The 21,983-nt window shown below is 30.6% G+C and overlaps 1 protein-coding gene across 2 annotated transcripts in view; it reads right to left on the bottom strand.

The window, feature by feature from the left end:
• The window catches only part of LOC139523606 (myosin-7-like), a 67,979-nt gene extending 51,951 nt beyond the window's left edge, over nucleotides 1–16,028 (bottom strand). Inside the window, exon 1 of one of the 2 annotated variants that reach the window (XM_071317748.1) lies at nucleotides 15,820–16,028. In XM_071317748.1, coding sequence (XP_071173849.1) covers nucleotides 15,820–16,013 — 194 coding nt within the window. In that variant the 5' untranslated portion in view covers nucleotides 16,014–16,028. Of the gene's footprint in view, nucleotides 1–13,667; nucleotides 13,808–15,819 lie in introns of those variants that run through there. The other variant, XM_071317753.1, reaches the window with a different exon arrangement.
• Between the last annotated feature and the right edge of the window lie 5,955 nt (nucleotides 16,029–21,983).

Below are 21,983 nucleotides of genomic sequence, written 5' to 3'. Positions count from 1 at the left end.
AAACAATTCAAACTAGAGCACTAACGGGCTGATTTATGTACAAACTAATGAATGAAAAACAAATATGATATATAGCAAACAAGAATGTGTCCATAATACATGGATGCCCCACACGCACTATCATTTTCTATGTTCAGTGGAATGTGAAATTGGGGTCAAAACTCTAATTTGGCATTAAAATTAGAAAGGTCATATCATAAGTGTACTAAGTTTCAAGTTGATTGGACTTCAACTTCATCAAAAACTACCTTGACCAAAAACTTGAACCTGAAGCGTGGCAGACGGATGAATGGATAGATGAAAGGAGGCAAAGACCATGGAAGCATAATGCCCATAAATCGGGCATAAAAACAACAACCACTGAATAATACAGGCTCCTCATGATTGATCATATTATGTTATTTGGTGTATGAATTAACTTAGGAGGTACCCAACACTTTCACTAAAATTAATTTGGCTCGTTTGATTTTCATTAAATTTTGTCAAATTATTAACTTTGACCCTTTAACAAAAATATAGAAATTTAAAAAATTTTGAACCAACAGTTTTGTCAGAAAAATTACACTGGTTATATAGCAGTTTGACAAACACCATTTTTTATCATTGAGAAGCTTAATATTCCTTTTACAACACAACAGTTAGAGTTATCTCCCTGTAGTGTTAGGTCCCACCTTAAAGTAGTGTTTGAGTCCAAGATACTGTGGATTCATTATTATTCATTGGATACCAACTTTCATGGGTTTCATTAATGTTGGTACAGGTGAACCATGAATACAAATATTCAAGAAAGAACATATTTCAAAATGCTTTGTATAAGAGATGGGCAAAACCACGAAATCAAATATACACCAATATACAAGTGTTCAGCAATCCACGAAAATAATTGTCCAAAGTATTTAGAATTGATTTTTTTTTTTAAAGTTATAAATATATATACTGCTTTTTTTGTGATTTATAGAGTTTAATTAAGGCAAATATTTTTTAATCTCATGAAAAAGCTCAGGAGTGAAAAGTTCCCGTAATCATAATAAGTTTCAACACAGACAGCATATTTCATACACACTCAGTGAATTCAAATAACAACTTAAAGTTCAAGAAGTTTATGAAGAATAATTATTAAAGATTATAAGAATTATGCAATACATGATTGTGATTAAAATTTTATTTTAGAATTCTCACCTTGTGATAATTATCAAATAATATAAAACTTTGTGTGTCAGAAAACTTTAACTGATCTTCTTAAGCTTACATTTACAAATATAAATGCCATGAACTCTGATCTAATAATAATTTCCTGTAATGCACTAGTCTTTATCTTTTTTTTAATATCTTATTCAACTACTATCTGATCTTAAAATGTATAACTTGTGCTTCAGTAAAATATTTCCAATTAAAAATGGAAGATCTATGCACGAGATGTAATATAGTTTTAAATACCTAAAAAGACACTGCAACAAGGGTATTACTTGGGTTGACAGAACAGCAAATAATTGGCAAAATCTAAAGAAATATACCAAAAAAATTAAGAATAGAGAAAAATAGGGCAAAAAACAAAAATACAAACAAGAGAAAAATGAGGTGCATAAATATACAGGTAATGAATAGAAGATAATGACATAACTTATAAAGATAACAGTTAAATAACGTCTTCAAGGACTCATCTATACCTCTGTAATCCCATATGAGTTTTGTAGGATTTAAAAGAGTAATATATTAATGTTATACTTTAAAGATGAAAGGCAAAAATTGTTGCCTAAAAATCAATATATGAATCCTTTTTATCTCCTTATAAAAGTACAACATATTTCTCTGATATCTTAAAGCCTAATATTGATTTAGTAAACTTTGGTAAATCTGTTTTAAAAACATTTATTATTATAATTACTACATGTACTTGAAGCTTCCAACCGGCCTACACTTGTTTGCTCTGACATACATACCCAATTTGATTTAATTACACACCTAAAGTCTGGGCTTTGCTAATAAGGGTATGACGATGCTACTTTCTAACTTCATTAACTATACCATGTCAACTAAATTATTTTTTATATAAGTAAAACATATTGTTTCCCTTTTATTAGAATTATTCAGGGATAGAAATTCAGTGGCGAATCCAGGGTGAGGCTTCTGGGGGTTTTAACCCCTTTTTTGGGGACGATCAATGCATTTAAATGGGGACATATAGTTGGACCCCCCTTTTTAAGAATGGCTGAATCCTCCCCTGAAATAGGTATTAAGACAAAAAATGTCCGGCTGGCTCAAGTATATTTTGGAAGCCCTGGGTTGAAGCAAGAATACCTGTATGATCCTCACAGTAACATACCTTTGGTTGGAAAAGTTGCAACCCTTGTCAATTAAAATTAGGATTGGAGACCATAGATGGGAAAGGCACATAAAGAATGTGCTAGGGTTTAACTTGTCTGTGAGGGCTAAAACCTCATAATTACCATGGAACATGTAACAGTAACAAATACTGAAATATTTCAACTCTAAATTAACTGTTATTTCTCTAATACATTATTTATTTTAAAATTGTTCACATGTATAATGTTTTGAAAAACTTAAGTTAAGTGGTTTCACCTAGAGACTACACAGAAATAATTACAAATATGTTAGAAGAAGGACAACTCTATCTTCCTTACTAATAGTTCAAAATGGTAATCAAAGTTGCCCAGGTGTTAATATTTCAAATAATTGGAGATCTCTTCTCACAGGTGAGGGGGAGGACAGGGGGGTACCCTTCTCCCTTCTCCCACCCCTCTTCTCCTTTCTCCTACCCCTGTTCTCCTTTCTCCCATTAGAATAAAACATCTCCTTTTGAGATATTTTTTCTTGAAATATTAGAAAATATTTTATAAGGAGAGATATTTTATTTTTTCTCCTTTCTCCAACTTTTTCTCCTTTCTCCCAGCCTTCCTCTCCTTTCTCCTACCCCCTTTCTCCCCATCTCCCTTACCCCTGTCCTCCCCCTCACAGGTAGATAAAAATCTTCCACTTAGAAGTTTCAGGATCTTGGTTGCTAACTGTAAGAGTTGATAACACTTAATAAGTACTGTTTCTTTTGCTGACAAATTACCTTTGTTTTGAACCCTATCAGAAGTCAGGTAGAAATTGGCTTTTTACAATTGGTTTATATTTGTCTTAAATTGTTTTTGTGGGTTTTGCCCAAACACATTTATTTATAATGGGCACTCATTCACTTTAAACTTGGACAATATAATGCAGGAATTGGGACAATTTTGTAGAGCCAACGATCTTGCTAATAGAAAGTTCCACAGTCTGCATTAGACAACTGTTATTTTGATGATAATTAAGGTTCGCATGAACCAATATCTTAACTTTTACTATATAAGTCATGTGGTTTTTTTTGAGAAAATGAGAATGAGAAATAAAAGAATAGGCAAAAGAGGTACCTTTCCGTCAGAACTGTCTGTAGGTTGAATTGAAGCTGTATGTGCAGCCAAGAGCAGATCCAGGATTTTGAAAAAATTGAGGGGTACATGTATGTGGGACCCCATGATAAGCCAATGTTTGAAGTGCACTTTTAAAAGTCTATGTATTTATATTTATAGGTCCATAAGGGGTTTGACCTCAAGTCCCTTTCTAATCCATCTCTGAAAATGTTTGAAGTGATAATTGTAAAAAGTCTTTGCATTTAATATATAGGTAGTTCCATAAGGCCCCCGGTTAGGGATCAAGCCCATCCAATCCATCTCTGTAAGCTTGTTTTCAGACAGTTGAATTTCAAAGTGACGGCAGTAGTAATCTAAATAATGGACAGTATAAAATAATGGACATTATAAAATAATGGACAGTATAAAATAATAGACAGAATAAAATAATTGAAGGACAATGTTAGAAATGAAACAAAATAAATAGACTTGTACTTTACATTCTTTTGTCAACAGTACTTTTATTCAGTATTTTTACACAAGAACTTTAAAGCATTGAACTATATAGGAAATTTAATTTTCTGAACAAGTTAACCTTTTAAATATTGTTTTTAACACATTTGATTTTGTTTGTATTGATTACATGAAAATTGTGTAAAGAGGCTATATTTGAAATAAAGATTAGGTCAGGTGTTATTTTTCATACTTCTAATATTCAAACAGATCTTGAATAATGTAAGATAATTTAACCAATTAAACCAATTGACTGACCAGTACATGAGACAGTTTTGGAAAAGTAAAACTGCAAATATTTATTTTGTCAAAGTACTTTTTCAAATTTCTTAAAGACTTATAATGATTTCCAATTTTCTGAAACTGAACGTTCTTAGGCTAAAATTATGTATTTATCAAAGTTGTACAAAAGTCGAACAAGTAAAGGTGATGTTTGTTTATAGTTGACACGACTGTTTAGTTTATTATAGTAAGGTCAGTTCGATTGGCATATGGAGTTCATGCATGTGTGAACTCATGTGGTTTAAAGTCATTCAAGCCATTGCAGTCCAAGGCTCCGTGTTGAAGGCCGTACATTGACCTGTAATGGTTTACTTTTATAAATTGTTATTTGGAAGGAGAGTTATCTCATTGGCACTCACACCACATCTTCCTACATATGTATATCTAGTAGCATATTTTGCCAAATAAATAATATTATTGTATAGCAATATAATATTTTCCACAGAACGTAACCAAAAGTTAGCGTGCAATAAACTCTAATATTGCACTAGTGCAATAAATCTTCAAAATTCATGACGTCATTAACGAGAAAATCTTAGTTTAAACCAATTTTTACTTTCAAATATTATATTGCTATACAATAAAAGGGTTATTGCATGAATATTGGGGAATATTGTCCCTCGTAGAACATATATTGCACTCGCAAGTTCGTGCAATATAAAATTCTACTCGGGACAATATTCCCCAATATTCATGCAATAACCCTATATTACTATTTATTTTATCTATTTCAGTTTTTATACCACTAGTATGGGGAAACCAGTACAAGCTGCTTAATACATGTGTTTTTATATGAACTTTCCACAATATTTACTCATATTTATAATAAAATGTGCGCTTGTCTCTTGCAAGTGGCATCTCCCATGTAAGAGTTTGTGGTTATTTGATAAATATTTTATGTTCGTTTAAGTTTACGAATTAGAATTTAATTATTTATATTGACCATCACTGTCAGAAATAAATGAAGTGGATGTGAAATTGACAAGCACATTTCATTAGGTAATAATACAAAAATAATAAAAATGTATAAAGTGAATATTCTCAAATACAAATTTTTATTGCAAATTTAATAGACCATTTTTGGATCTATCCAAATTTTAACTTTACATGGATGGATGTCATCACGAATTTGAAATTTAGGAAATGAAAAATAGAAATTTCCTTAGCTTTTTCCAAAACCTTAAGGTTGTCTAGTACATATCATATCCTTGTGTTTAATTTTTAATTATGAATAATTACTTATACTTCAGTCAAACTTTTTAATATGTTTGAGTACATTGAAAGTTTGAAGTTTTCTAAGCACTCAAATTTATTTTCCATATATATGATGTTCAAAGTAATAAAATTTTCTGTTAAGATTTTTTCAATTATGGTTGTTTATTTATAGAAATGGAAACCACAAATTCATAAGTGCTTTTAAAAATTTCAACTCTTCTTTCATAAAAAACTATAAAAGCTAATGTTTACCATTGAATATCAAATATTTATTGACCTAAATTTTGTATGCTTATTGAATAACAACTGCATAAAAAACATATCAATATACATCTTTCACAAAGAATAATTTTAAATAAAATATTAGGCAAAACAAATATCTGTGGATATAATAAAGACATGAAGTAACATTTCAGAATATTTTTTTCATCACTTTTTTGGCACACATTAATAATTCATAATTGGTCTCTGCTTTCCAGAGTAAAAAGTTTTTACACAATATAAAAATAAGAAGATGATCTTTGGTATGATTGCCAATGAAACATAACTGTTCACCAATTTTCAGATAAAGAGGTTGTTAGCATGCTGAATTGTAGGCATAATTGTCTGTCCTTCAACAATGAGAATAAACCTTAACGTATAGTCAGTTATAAAAGACTATACAAGATCATACAAGCTCAATTGAAAGAAATTAAATAGCACTTTTTAATCTTGATTCATCCAAAGTACTATTCTGAATTTACATTCATCAGGAATAATCAAACCCAAAATTTGATGGATAGATTCTTTAAATATTAAGGAACAACACGACAATAAGGGACCTTAACGTAGGCAACTTCATTTTTTTATATAAATATGGCCGTTAGTTTTCTCGTTTGAATTGTTTTACATTGTCTTATCATTGCCTTTTATAGCTGACTATGCAGTATGGGCTTTGCTCATTGTTGAAGGCCAAACGGTGACCTATAGTTGTTTATGTTTGTGTCATTTTGGTCTCTTGTGGACAGTTGTCTCATTGGCAATCATACCACATCTTCTTTGTTATATTTATAACTTCAACCGATTCATCTTTGTCTAATAAAGTTTGAACCAAATTAGTCCTTTAACCTAAAAGATTCTAAACGGGGTTTACTGTGAGTACCCCTATTACTGTGCTTAGGGTCTTTGTTTTTGTATAGTTGTTTTTGTGTCTCGTCTAACATATCTAGTTAAACCAATTGTGTCTTATTTTTACAGTTTGTTCTTTATGTTGTGTTGTTTGGCACTGTCCAAGGTTAGAGGAAATTTTAGTGCTCACAAACATGTTTTACCCTGCACCACTCTGTAATTAATGTACCTGTTGCAAGTCAGGAACCTGTAGTCCAGCGGATGGCGCTGGTTAATGTTGTCATATTTTTTTCGTAAATTATTTTGTTAGTTTACTGTTTGAATCATTTCACATTTTACATGTTGGGGCTTTTATAGCTGACAATACAGTTTGGGTTTTCTCATTATCGAAGGCCAAATGGTTGCCTAGAATTGCTAACATCCAAGTATTTTGTAATCAGATGGATTATAAGGTGTCTTATTGGCAATCATACCACATCTCCTTATTTTTATATATACTAAGAAAGAAAGTATTAATGATTCAATTTAGAAAGACAATTGAAGAAATAAATAGTATATAAGGCAGTAATAGTTAGGCAGAACCATTAATTGGTCTTGTTTTTAAAGTTTTAATAAAATTACTCCTGTTATTTCCGTAAACATTGTTTCTATGGACATGCAGAAACATATTAGCATATACTTATGTCAGACTAGTAAATCACTGCAAACAAATTTATCTTCCATTAAACAAATTATCTTTCTTTCAACACAGTCATAATATTTCTTTTTTTAACTGTCAGCAATTTAAATTTACCCCCTATGTAAAATTTTGGCTTATTTTGATACCTAACAAGATTATAAGCTCATCACTTTGTAATATTATAAAGAGATCCCGACATGGTTTAAATTTACATAGTGTCAGATAAGAAAATCTTATTTGACGCACAGTTACTTCATAAAAAATCCTTTATTAACAAACAACTAACAACTTGAAAGGAATTCATGTGACAGGAACTGATCATTCAATAAAAAACTTTCAATTATGTTGTATTTATTATAAGTATATTATCAATGAAAAGATTATGACAGTTTAAACATTACCAGTACTTCAGTTTTCAAGCCTCATGATATTGTGGTGACAGAAAGTCCGTTAGAAACTTTCCTTGATAATTGAGAACACTTAGGTTCACTTGCATATAATTCTACTATCTAAGTATGTACACCATTGCATTAAAGGAACATATTTAAAGCAAATAAAATGTTTGAAGAAGGTCCACAACATACAATTTATCTAACATGTTTAAGTCTTAAATAAATACATCAAAACATGGATGACGTCACTTCTTAGAAACATAACAGCTGCAGTTTATATTGTTGTAGTTGTTAACTGGAAAAAAAACTAAGTCCATTTATAAGAAAATTCAGATACATTGGTACATAATTTTAACAAAAATTCCTACTAGACACTAGCTTTAGTTCATAAACAAGCTTCTGTTGAAGTTTGGTACAAATTTAAAATAGTATAAGAAAGTTATCAAAATTTAAAAACTTTAACCACAGAGTGAATGTTTTGTTTCCTGGCAGAAAATCTAAGTCCATTTAAAAGTAAATACGGAAAAAATGGATTTATTTTTTTACAAAATTTACTTCTGGATACTATCTTATGATCCTAAACAAGCTTCTGTCAAAGTTTGGTAGAAACCCAGAATAGTTTAAGAAAGTTATTAAAATTTTAAAAACTTTAACCACAGAGTGAATGTAATGTTTCCTGGCAGAAAAAAACTCAGTCCATTTATAAGTAAAATACGGAAAAATGGAATTTTATTTTTACAAAACTTTCTTCTGGATACTATCTAAAAAAAATATAATCATAAACAAGCCTCTGTCCAAGTTTGGTAGAAACCCAGGATAGTTTAAGAAAGTTATTAAAATTTAAAAACTTTAACCACAGAGTGAATGTAATATTTCCTGGCAGTCCATTTATAAGTAAAATACGGAAAAAGGGAATTTTATTTTTACAAAACTTTCTTCTGGATATATATCTTATAATCATAAACAAGCTTCTATCCAAGTTTTGGTAGAAACCCAGGTTAGTTTAAGAAAGTTATTAAAATTTTAAAAACTTTAACCACAGAGTGAATGTAATGTTTCCTGGTAGAAAAAAACTCAGTCCATTTATAAGTAAAATACGGAAAAATAGAATTTTATTTTTACAAAACTTTCTTTTGGATACTATCTTATAATCAGAAACAAGCTTCTGTCCAATTAGGTAGAAACCCAGGATAGTTTAAGAAAGTTCTTAAAATTTTAAAAACTTTAACCACAAAGTGAATGTAATATTTCCTGGCAGTCCATTTATAAGTGAAATACGGAAAAATGGAATTTTATTTTTACAAAACTTTCTTCTGGATACTATAAAAAAATATATAATCATAAACAAGCTTCTGTCTTAGTTTGGTAGAAACCCAGGATAGTTTAAGAAAGTTAAAAAAATAAAAAACTTTAACCACAGAGTGAATGTAATGATTCCTGGCAGAAAAAAACTCAGTCCATTTATAAGTAAATACGAAAAAAGGGAATTTTATTTTTACAAAACTTTCTTCTGGATACTATCTTATAATCAGAAACAAGCTTCTGTCCAAGTTTGGTAGAAACCGAGGATAGTTTAAGAAAGTTAATAAAATTTCAAAAACTTTAATCATAGAGTGAATATTTGTGGAAGCCCCCGGGGGGTTACTTCCGATATTTTATTTGGTATGAGTGTGCCGCAAAACAGGGTATCTTTTTCATGCCCTGTTGGTTAGAATAGGGTCCCTTTTTCATGTCTTGCTGGTTAGAACAGGGTCGTTTTTTCATGCCCTGCTGGTGAAAACAGGGTCTTTTTTTTTTAAACAAAGTATTTGTCTAGAACAGGTCATTATTTAACTGTTTATAGGAGCAAAATGAGTTGATCAAAAATATTTTGTTTTGCTTTGTTCTTAATCCTTGGTCAATTGTAGTAAAAAACGTGTCTAGAACAGGGTATACATTTTCTGAGCGGGTCTAGAACATGGTATGTTTTTTAACATTTCTGTTTAGAACAGGGTATGTTTTTCATTTTTTACTATGTAGGACAGGGTAGGATTTGGCAAGTGCTGTCAACACAGTTATACCCTAAAGGAAAGTCAGTAGCCCCTCCTCGGGTGGATGCCGCCGATAAGATGACTACGCTAACAGAATGTAGGATCCCTATGTTGAAAAGTTGAAGGCTCGAAAAGAAAGAGTAAGTTATCCAAAAATAAAATGAGGAGAGATTCCACATACTGTAGAACCATTTATTTTCATGTGAACTAATTTTCGTGGACTGATAAAAACTTGCATTTTTCATGGATATTTGAATTCGTGGTTTTGACAACTCACAGTAACAGTCTTCGTACAACCTTATAGAAAACTTGTATTTAGTCGAACATTTAAATTTGTGGTTTATCTGTACCCATGAAATCCACAAAAATTAATGGTAGTCCCCACTATAATAGATGAATCCACAGTACACAAAATATTACAAATAGCAACATGAATAAAATGCCATCTGCAAAGGGAAACAACTCATTGTAAATGTAATTAATCTGAAAAATCTATAGTAACAACAGAAGTCTTATAGATTATTTATGATAGATTCATACATAAAATCAAAAAGAGTTAATTCTTGCTTACATTTGAAGTACAATTAAGATACTGCTACAAGAATATCAAAACAAATCCCCCACCCCCACACACCCCGGCCCCACCCACATTTACCCTTGACATATCTGCTATTTTACATGAGTAATTGAAAAAATAATGTTTTATGCATTTGTTAAAATTGACTGATTGTTTTCTGTAACACAAAAGAAACACATATGTAGCTGTATTAATTATGTTCCAAGCAAAACCTTATCAATGCACCAACATACATGGCTCTAGATATATATATTTGAAAATTATGACATATCAAACATCATAATATTTCTTTACCTTTGAAGTTTTGGTATTGGTTTTATGTAATTACTATTGAAATCAAATCTTAGTACATGCTCCATTCAATAATTTGATTAATTAATGTAAATCATTTCTTCATACACTTCATCTTCAAAAACAACTTATTTACTCACAAAGTCATCATATTTGCTTCTCTGAATAATACATACTTGTTAAAATTGATTATAAAATTGTCCTTAAATAGAACCCAAAGAATTCATTCATTTACAGTCTGATTTATATTAGTTTCACTGTTTATTAAACACTTTTATTTCCATAAACAATTCTATGAATTATTGATCAAATATGGACCATTATTACATTTTCTATATATTATAATCACAGAAAACTACCAGTGGAAAAGGACTGAAAAAGTTTAAAGCCAGGTTCAGGGCTCATCTATAGGGGTTCATCAAAAATTTGACCGTGTAATTTGACTTAATAATGACAGAAAAAAACATATAAAACTTTATAAGCTCAAAAGTTTTATAGTTATACAATGCATGTTCCATGTTAATTTTAGCCAATCAGAAAATTTACAAAATTAAATGAGTTGATTAATTCAAATGCTTTTTTCTGTGTTACGAAATATACATTTTGAAAGTATTCAAGACTTGCTGAGATGAGCTTAAGGCATTTAATCAAATCATATTAAAGTTAATTACAATGGGAAAAAAAATATGTACAGAATTGGCTGGCCTAAAATATGTGATTCTAAATCCTGTTGATACTAATAGATCATAACATTGCACATGGTCTCTTATGCTTTTATCATATTTGATGGCTCTTGTAGTCCTACAAAACCTTAAAAGGGGCCTTCAAATGTAGTTTAATGTGTTTTTTTGGCTTCTTCATACTTTTAAAAGCCTAAAGGAATTATATAACTACTGTTTTGTTTAAAAATTGTAGACAAAAATGCTCTTACAAAATTTCCATTTGAGAGCTTCCATGGGGGAAATCACCCACATATAGTGACAGTAGGCAGGTATGCATGACTTTAGTTACTTGATGAAAGTGAGCTTTGAGCTAGATTTAAGTATTAAATAACTGTGAGCACTCTTAGAATTGTGCTTTGAGTCTTTTTTCTTTTTTGTTACTTTGATTTTGTGTGCATGTAATGAGTAAAGACCTAAGTTCCAACCGATTAGACAGTTATTTTCTTTAAACTTTTAAGTCCAAATTTAAGGGACTCTTGTTATTGTGCATTTAATGGAGGAGGTGGGCCTCTTGAAGCAGACAATTAAAGCTTTTAATTTCGAAGTGCTCTTCAGCATTCAGCAGGATGGTAAATTCAGGATTTTTTTCGCACAACAAAAAAGTTCTATTTCATGTATCATATACACCTGGGTATTTCAGAGTTTAAATACTTATTACTGTTGCCAATTTTTCAAGATCAATTTAACAACACTTCAACAAAGATCCATATATCTTGATTTAAGAATTCGAGAGTACCAGACATGATCTTTAATGTTTCACCAAAAAAAGATCAAATTAATTAAAAACGCAAATCAACACTACAACTTAAAGTGTTCTCATTTTTGTTCATTTTTATTTTATGAAATATGTTTTAAAATTCTTGTCATTGTCTCATTACAAAAGAGGTCAAAATATAGATGGGACCTACAGCTTAGCTGGAAAGGAATAACTGTAATTTAGTCATTTACAACAAATATTTGAAGATACTTTGAAGGTACTTGGTAAGAAATACTATTGAAGCGGCTGAATACCTGATAATTAAGCGTCAAACATCTAGAAAAAAATTGTTATTTCAGTAACATTAGCCAAAACTGATCTATATACTGTTTTTTCTGGACCAAGAAACCATGGAATAATTTCAAAACATTTGGAAAACTCTTAGTTTAAGTACTATCCAAATACAAATTACAACAAGTAAATGTCAAGTCACATAAAATGATTTATCACTATTTTTACAAAATTTTCCTTTGATCTTTACTGACTGATAATTTCCTTTTTCAACACAGTAGAGTGATATGAAACATTATCGCTCAAACCTAAGGGTGCACATGCCATTGTCAATGAATTCAACAGCATTGTATTAGGAAAAATAGCAATAAACAGATTATCATTGGTCATCTCAACTCGATTGCTTTTCTCACTTTAGCCTCATCGGCTCGGCTCAAACGAAGAAAATCAATCTCATTGAGATGACCAACAATAAACCATAATCATTTTTAAGTCTTTGGATTGGTGATACTTAATTTTATACAAAAACTCTTAACAATCAAAATGATTTAAAAGCAAATTAGGTCCAAATGTATAAATCAAAAGTTTGAAATACAATCATTAAGTAGATAAACATGACCAAATGTTTGACATATGGACATAATAACAGACATAATAACAAACAATCATACAAACAAGAATTCCTATACTCCCAAAACTATCTGAGTAATATATCAAAATACAGGCCCGTAGCCAGGAATTTCCAAGGGGGGGTTCGTTGGACTCATGAACTCGACTTTAACAGTCACAATTTGAACAAAACGTTGACTTTAACAGTGCTTATTTGATTTCAAGGGGGGGGTTCGTCCGAACGCCCCGAACCCCCCCTGGCTACGGGTATGAAATAATACAAGAGCTATCAATCTTTTGAAATAGATAAATATAATAATTATTTTTTTTAACACAAACGTTCAAATGTTTAATTCTTATATATAAGGGTTGCAAATATAGAGCTTATTACAATAACAAAATAAATATCAATTTTCTTATGAACATTGCTTTAAATACTGCCTGATATTACAGCTACTAATTATGTTGCAGTTGAGTCTGCACTGTCACATCAATACACTAGTAACCATGTATTACTGTTTTAAAATGACAAACAATTCTTGTGATACAGTCTTTGAATACATTAAAATCCACTAAAAAAAAAATTTTTTTTTAAATTTTCATTATTCTTTTGAGAGTTTATAATATTTATTTGAGTGGCAGTTAAATTGTTAAAAAGTTTTCAACTACAGTGTATTCAATATTTTTGTGGAAGAAGAAATTTTGTACTTATGTTGATAAATTGTATTGTGGTGACTTGAAGATATTCTGCAACAAGCCTAAAGGATATTTTTCTACTATTGAACAAAACTATATTCCCAACAAATCTAAATGAATGTAGACACTAAATGTCCTCCATAGGGTCTAAAACATATCAATGAAAAGACTTACCAAATTTCCTCCTCCGTTGGCGGACATTCTTCCATTTCCATCGTTAAATATATAATATGCTGTTTTTTGTCACTTTACATTAGATAAGAGATCCTAAAACTGCACACCTTTTTAAGTCACTCACCGAATAAAGCTTGCTCTTTAATCAATTTTCTAATTTTACATATATATAATCAATATATTTTGACTGTATATACATCACTTCAAAACTATTAATTTTCTTCAAATGTGATCATTTAGGATAACAAGTGATTTAAAATGTATTTGATTTTTCGGCTATACTAAAGAAAATGTACAATTCATGATACAATTCTGATAAACAGGCGGAATAATGGAATTGATAATGTCAAATACAACTATTGCTAAGGAACTCGGTAGAATGCCACAAATTTAAATACAAACATTTGAAAGAAAATAAAAGGTGAAATTTTTCGTTAGATATTTTATTTGTTTAACTAACAATTCACGCCAGGTTCCAATTATTGGAACATGTCTAAGGGTAAATAATTAAACAAAATTTAAATTTACGAGCAAATTCATATCGAGATTTTATTGACATTTCCATTGTTTGGTTATGAAGGGATTATTTCAAACGCTTCCGAATTACTGTTTAACTTCTAATATTCACTAACTTTCAAATATTTGGATATTAATATGTATGACTGGGTTAATATGTTGTCAAATGTTATTTTTTATTTTAAATTAAAATACAAACTATAAGCTTTCATTCAATGCAAGCAAACAAATTCAATTAATCAAATATGGAAATCATTTTACCCTATTGGTACCTTATATGTCATGAATTAGCAGCGATATTTTTTCAAAATACATTTAAGTTTAAAACTGTTAATAGCTTTCACTTTTAAAACTTAATATGGAAACCCCATTTAGATTGTATCTATATACAATTAAATCCTCTGAAAATCGTACAATACCAAATCATCCATACATCAAAAAATCTTTTATTTCCGACACCGTCATTAAATTTAAGTTATAATAGAAGTCATATTCAAGGTGATTGGAAAGTAATAATGCAGAGAAATATTCTCATTTTCATCTGTAGAAAATTTGATCTTATTATAATGTAATAATATAATACTTGTAAGTCTCGCATGACATTTGAAAACAAATTACGTCAGTAAAAATACTTATGAAAAATCATTCTTGGTTAATAGACTTCAATATGTGAAAAATTCTATAGTAGGTAATCAAATATATTTACGTTTAGAATTTTGTACTATTGCAATTCATCTTTCAAAGCCAGATTCTATTTTCAGCCACTTCTTTCATTTTTTATAGCATCTTTAAAAGAATATTATATTTTAGGTTTTAAAGCCTAATTAGGATAATTATATTTCACAAATAACGATTTTGCAGTATTTCGATAAGGGTTTAATAATTCTTAAAAAAAAAGAGTTCTGATGTTTGATATTTGTTATTTTGAAGGGGCATAACTCTTATAAAAAAGTCCATTGTCCACCAGTATAGAAATTATCTGAGATATTGCTTATACTATAAAAAAGAGGCAAAAATGCACCTGTGAGAGCCTCAATGAGGCCAATTTCCATAAATATAATATTTCCAAGGGCATTACTCTTTTTTTTAAAAAGAAAGTCATGATTGTCCAACATTACAGAACTTATGTATACAAGATATCACTGATCCTAACCTATTGTAAGAGTTTTATAAAAGCTGTCAAAAATTGTACCTGTGAAAGCACTAACAAGACAGGTCAGAGGGATGGACACCTGGTATTTCCATGTCCCCAGCAATCAATATTCAATGAAAGATTCAATATGAAAATAAGAAAACATGGTATGACAATATAAATGACAATGATAATCAAAACTCCACCAGAGACAATATGGCGTAGAAGTTATAAACCAGAAACTCTTTATATTGTATTTAACCCTTTCCTCAATGGAGATTTTTTTTTTGTATACTTGATTCGCATAGTATTTTTCAATAAAATGCTGAAAATATGCTTAGAAGTATTAATGCATTGGGAAAAACAAATATTTCATCAAATAAATTTAAGTCAGATATCCTTTTCATATTAGATACAAATTTTATGCAGACATTTCATAGTCAAATCTTTTCAACTGAGGTACTACACAGGCGTCATTATGAAGGAAAGGGTTAATTAACTTACCCTGGGTGATCTTTATCATCAGATGAACACTTAACAATGCATTCTGGGAGCTGGAGACCACAGCAGGAGTTACTTCTTCTCCTTCTCTCTTTAGTTTTACTTGATGAATACACTTGCTGTAAATGGTTGGCAACAGACTTTCCACATGCTGTTTTTAAAATCTGAAATGACAGCTTTTTTTTAATATCATACATAAAAATATTTGTACATGTATCTAATGTTGCAGTAGGATTGATTAAATAACAAAAATGCATGCACTGAAATGTTCCTGCTGAACAGATCATAATTGAATTTGAAGTCTTTGAGATAAATATTTAACTACGTTACTAGAGAGAAAGATACCAGAGGGACAGTCAAGTATCACATAAACTTAACCTAATCTATATATATATGTCAATGATCCATGCAAATGAGGTTAAAGACCAAACAGCCTATTGTTAATATGCATAAATCAACACAACTTGATTGTGACATGAAAGCTCTATGACGATGTAACTACCTCATTAAAATGCAGCAAATACAAAAGTCCAATTACGCGTATTTGACGGATTCCATTATGATGTACGCATCAAAATACATTAAGGATGTACTTAGGTGATCTAAGGTAAAATTAAATAAATCAAGAATTCAAAATTGATATCTTACATGCAAGTTGGAAAATACATGTACCTTGTTTGATTTCATCCTACCTCCCCTCCCCCCCTTACAAAAACAAAAATAAACAAGAATGTGTCCTCAGTACACGAATGCCCCACTCGCACTATCATTTTCCATGTTAAGTGGACCGTGAAATTGGGGTAAAAACTCTAATTTGACATTAAAATTAGAAAGATCATATCATAGGGAACATGTGTACTAAGTTTGAAGTCCATTGGACTTCAACTTCATCAAAAACTACCTTGACCAAAAACTTTAACCTGGAGCGGGACAGACGGACGAACGGACAGACAGACAGATAGACAGACGGACGGACGAACGGACGGACGGACGCACAGACGCACAGACCAGAAAACATAATGCCCCTCTACTATCGTAGGTGGGGCATAAAAACATTTTCATAGGTAAATAATTTAACTTTTAACTATTGTAATTTCATAGACTTTTTCAATTTAAAAGCAAGTGCCAAATAAATATATTTAATATATATATATACTTTAGAATGTTCATGTTTTTTGGAGTCAGATACTGTTAGACAGAAAATTACCAAAGAGAGATAACTGTGATTTAAAAATAGAAATATATGGAAATCAATTGATTAGAATTGCAAAACTCTAACAACCTGGGGACACAGGTATCTAGATCTGTCTGTCATTGAAGACTGGTATGTGTCTTTTAGCTATTTATGTTGGGATACGTCTATACCATTGATATATACATCTCCAACATCTCCTTTTAATCATATTATTATTAGCTCTGTAATTATAACTATTCTGGAGATTCTATTCTGTATGTTTGATTATTAATAAATTGCTGAAATAAGTGATAATTTTTTTTTTTATATTTGTTCTAGTAGGCAAAATAAACCATATTTTGCACCCATACTTAAATGCTTCTAAGTCTTGGCAACTTGCTACCTGGTTTGTTAGGAATTTAACAACCTTATTGTTCTAGGGAATAATTAATATAAATGGTATTTAAAGTGTGTGAGAAAATGCAAGGCTGTAAAAATTTGTTTACTTTAGATGGTACAAAGGATTGCTTATTTGAGATGGATGCTGCTGATTTTGAGCTTCTGATTGCAGAAAAGCGTATTTACTAGTTATATGTTATTCTTAAATTAAATTAAGAGAGGTCTGTCATTACCAGTGGCTTAGCTAGGTCATTTTTAAGTGTACGCCCGAGCCTTGGCGAGTGGTCCAAAGACCCCTAACGAATCCATGTCAAACAATTGGTGGTAATGGGTTAGAGCTAGGGAGCTAGGCCCCCAGAAGTTTACGAGATATCGAAAATGAATACCATTCATGTCATTAAAAACTCATCAGTAGCAACATACTTAAGAATAGTAATAGTTTATTTGTTATGTTACATTATTCATTTTGTTAATTTTAAATATAATGGTCATTGGAATCAGAGAAAATGTCAAAACCAATAACATTAAATATGTTTAACAAAAATGTGTCCATACCTTGACCAAAAAGTTTAAACTGAAGCAGGACAGACGAATGCACAGATCAGAAAACATAATGCCCCTCTACATGTCTACTATTGTAGGTGGTATTTTAGGTGGGACATGGTGGAGTGTCACCAAATAAGCCAAATAACACACCATGACATAGTAGGGGGGAATATGTCATGGTGTGTTATTTGGCTTAAATTTGTATTAGTGTTATTTGGATAAAAAATATGTTTTATTCTAAGAAAAAATAATTTATGTTTGTATTTAGTAAAAGTTTAATTAATTTGTTTAATTAATTTTACCTATGCTGTTGCATTAGTACTCGAAATGTCACAGTTAGCTCAAAGCACCTTATTTTGAAATATTAATTGTAATTAGCATATGTCACTTGAAAAGTTTAAGATTTTATCAAAACATTATAGGATTAGGCTTTGTTAATTAATGTCTATTTTTTGTTAATGAGAGTAATATTTACATGTCAAGTCATATTGATTTATATTTGGTTTTAATATAAATAGCGTTGTGAAATTTAGGAAAAGCAGTCACCTTTTGGAAACCTAACCTTTCACTACTAAAGTCTATTATACTGGATCTGTAAGACTGTCGATCAGTCTACTAGTTGACTTTGTAGTGTTTAGACAAAAATGTATTTTTGACTCACCTTTTATTTTTGAGAATTTTTAAGAAAATAGTCAGTGTTTTGGAAGCGTAACCTCACACTACTCATGTCATTATACTGGACCTATAAGACTGTCTACCAGTCTACCAGTTGACTGTGTAGTGTGAGACAAAATTTGTCTCTGACTCATAATTTAACTTTGGAAATACTTTTGAGAAACTTTTATTTTTGAGACTTTTATATTTTGAATTGAGATTAAGTACATTTTATGATTTAGTAATTATGGCATTTATTTTATATTTTACATTTTAAGGAGAAATAGTTTTACTTTGGATTTGTTATTTTAATTGATACTTTGTACTTTAATTAGATTATTATTATTTGGCATTGTTGATTGATCGAGTTGTCATCAATCATTCGTTTAAATTGTTACAGTAATTAAATTATGAAAACCTTCCTTGCGTTTTAGCTATGCCTATCAGAACATTAAGTCTAGCGATAGACTGACCCCCTGTCCCTTGGTTCCAGCACATACGAGTTAGCTCCCCCTTATCTAACAGTGCTCTGTAGTGGACCTTGGTGACAGATATGGTGGATTGACCCGAGGCATGATACAAATTAGATTCTGAGACTGCATAGCTAGAATGTAGGTTGACAAAATTCATTCAAAATTATTTCAAATTTCAAAATTGAAATAACAGTAGGAGAGACAATGAGAGGAGGAGAGAACCAGTAGCAGGAGAGACTAGTTGCAGATTAAACAACACACAACTAAAAGATAAGTACTATTATATTACACTTTAATAACTTTTAAGTGAAAAGTATAGATGTATGTTAATTCTTGGTGTGAATCTGTAATTTGATAAAATTTGTTTGAGCAAAACACTTTACAGAAGTAAACATTCAGTTCAGGAGAAACTGTACTTGTGTAAATAATTTTATGCGATTTGGAAATTTGACTCATAGTAGAGAGAATATAACATAAACAATATACTGACATAAATTACTTTTAGTTTCAGTTTGGTTATTGGAATCTATATCATCATGGGTAGAAAGAGAATTTCGAAAGGATGGTGCTGCCAAAAAGACAGATGTGCCAGGCTATCCAGTGTAATACCATGAACAGCAAGTTTCCAGTTTACTACAACCATGGAGAGGAACTTTGTCGAAATTGGAATAGAGGACCACCAAGTGAGATGTTCAGATGACAGTGGAGCTTCTTTAAGCTGTATCAGTCAACATCAATTACATCGTCTAAACACCACTACAGCGATACACAGAGATCAACGATCAAGGATGCAATAAGTGTCCGTGGATGTGTGTATTCAATAATCAGAAATATAGTGCTACAGCGATCTTTTGGACAATACAAAGTTAACCAGAAATTCCGTATATTTGAAACACTACATGCAAAAGCTATATTAGAATTAGATTTTTTGAGAGACAATAAAGTAAAAGCAGATTTTGAAAACATGACTTTAACCATACCAACTCAAAAGACTACAGCAATGAACATGGAACATCAAGATAGTGTTGCTCATGTTACCATAGCAACCTTTCAAGACAATAGTGCAGTTATACATGTAGCTTTGGCAGAAACCGTGAATTCAGTGATTTTAGAACCTCAGTCAGAAACAATTATATCGGTTAAAATTCCAAAATTTCATATAGGAAGTACAGTTATTTTAGAACCATGCCATAAGCTTCAATCTCGCTTTTCTATAGCTGGTGGAAAAACAGTTTCAAACATTGATAATAACAACATGGGAATTTACAGACTTTTAAATCCAACAAATCAAACTATCTATTTGGACTCAGGGCTTTACACTGAACACAGTCCATCTGTAATAAAAGTATTTGTATTCCATGCTGAATTATTGGTTTATTCATCACTAGTTCCAGAGTCTCAATAGTTAGTTTTCACCAGAGTTTCAGAGTTCAGAGTTCTCATTGCTTTTCACAGCAATCGTTCGTTGTGTGATCAGGTGCATCACACAGTTTCAGTAACAAGAGGCCATTCAGTCAGGCTCTTGTTACACGACCTTACAAGTCACCAAGTTTCCCCGGTGACAAATTGGTGGAGTATAGAAAGAGCCGTGGGGGTAAAGCACTCAACCAACAAAAACACCTTTTAATGTCCAAATTTTGTAACTGAACATGAAAAAAATAATCTTCAGAGATGTTCAGGTGCAATATTAGATATCGTATTTAGGGTTTTGTGGAATCCTGGTTCTCATCTGGGATTTTCCTCGCAAAAAATGAATCCATTTATCAGTCCATTACAAGATTTAAAAAATCGAACATTTTCTTTAGATATTTTTTCTTGATCTAGAATATTAGTGTCGGCCCAAGTTTCATGACAATCTACAAATGTATCAAGGTTTATGCTTTTATACTTTCAAAAAAATATATACAGTTTGTCAGCCTATAATAATGAAAAATGATTTAACAAATTTTTCTTCAAAACTATGCTTCACAAAAAAAGTTGTAAAAAATGCTCGGATTCTTGGATTTTGACAAAGAAATCGTTGTGTAAAAAATGTTTACCCCAGACTATAAGTATTAAAATACATGTCAATTTTGTCCGTAAAACACAGGAAAATTAACTTCAATATTATGCTCTAAGTCAGTTTACTCTTTTGACTATAACAGTTTTTGTTCAACTTCCGTAAAATTTCACAAAGGTTTTCAAAGTTATTGTTATTTTGAAAAAAATACCGAACCTAACTATTGACGCCGCCAAAGAAAATTAGGATCGCCGAAACTCGTTTTGGCGTCATACATTGTAAATATGTTTATAGTTGAAACATATTTTATTGTTCATAAAATGATAAATGGATTACACACAAGTTTTCAACTTAGTAACGTCTTTTCCAAAAATATACAAATATATATATGTGACAGGCTTGACAAAACTGTAAACAACAAATCGAATCTCAGCAGAAAATGAATTGCTTTAATCAAAAGAGAAGTGAGTATAGAACTCACAGTAGATTCAGACTTGACAGAAAATGAACAAATATAGTACATGTAGTATATGATACCAATTGGCTGAAAGTTAATATTGTCAATTTTATCCACAATTAAAAGCCAATGAAGAATGAATTATAAAGCTGATGTGTTTCTTACAAGTTATTTTTAATTTTCTCTAGATTCTTTTTTTTATTTATCAAAATTCAAGTGTACGCCCGGGCGTTTTGATGTAAACGTAGCTACGCGTCTGATTACTGTTAATCAACCTATTTTCGCTAGTGATTTATTTTTGCAACTTTCCAGAGTAAAAAATTAACAATATAAATATTATTGGATGCCAAATTGACTTTTAATTAAATAGGTGCATACTGCTGATTTGACAAGATACAGAATTATAGCAAAATGCAGATTTGAGCCAATTTGACCAGGTGTCAATTTGACTTTTCTTACTCTTCC

Source organism: Mytilus edulis, chromosome 5, assembly GCF_963676685.1.
Source record: "Mytilus edulis chromosome 5, xbMytEdul2.2, whole genome shotgun sequence".
NCBI classification, from domain to species: domain Eukaryota; kingdom Metazoa; phylum Mollusca; class Bivalvia; order Mytilida; family Mytilidae; genus Mytilus; species Mytilus edulis.
Note: the sequence above shows the minus strand (reverse complement) of the source record. Positions and strands in the feature narration are given on the sequence as shown.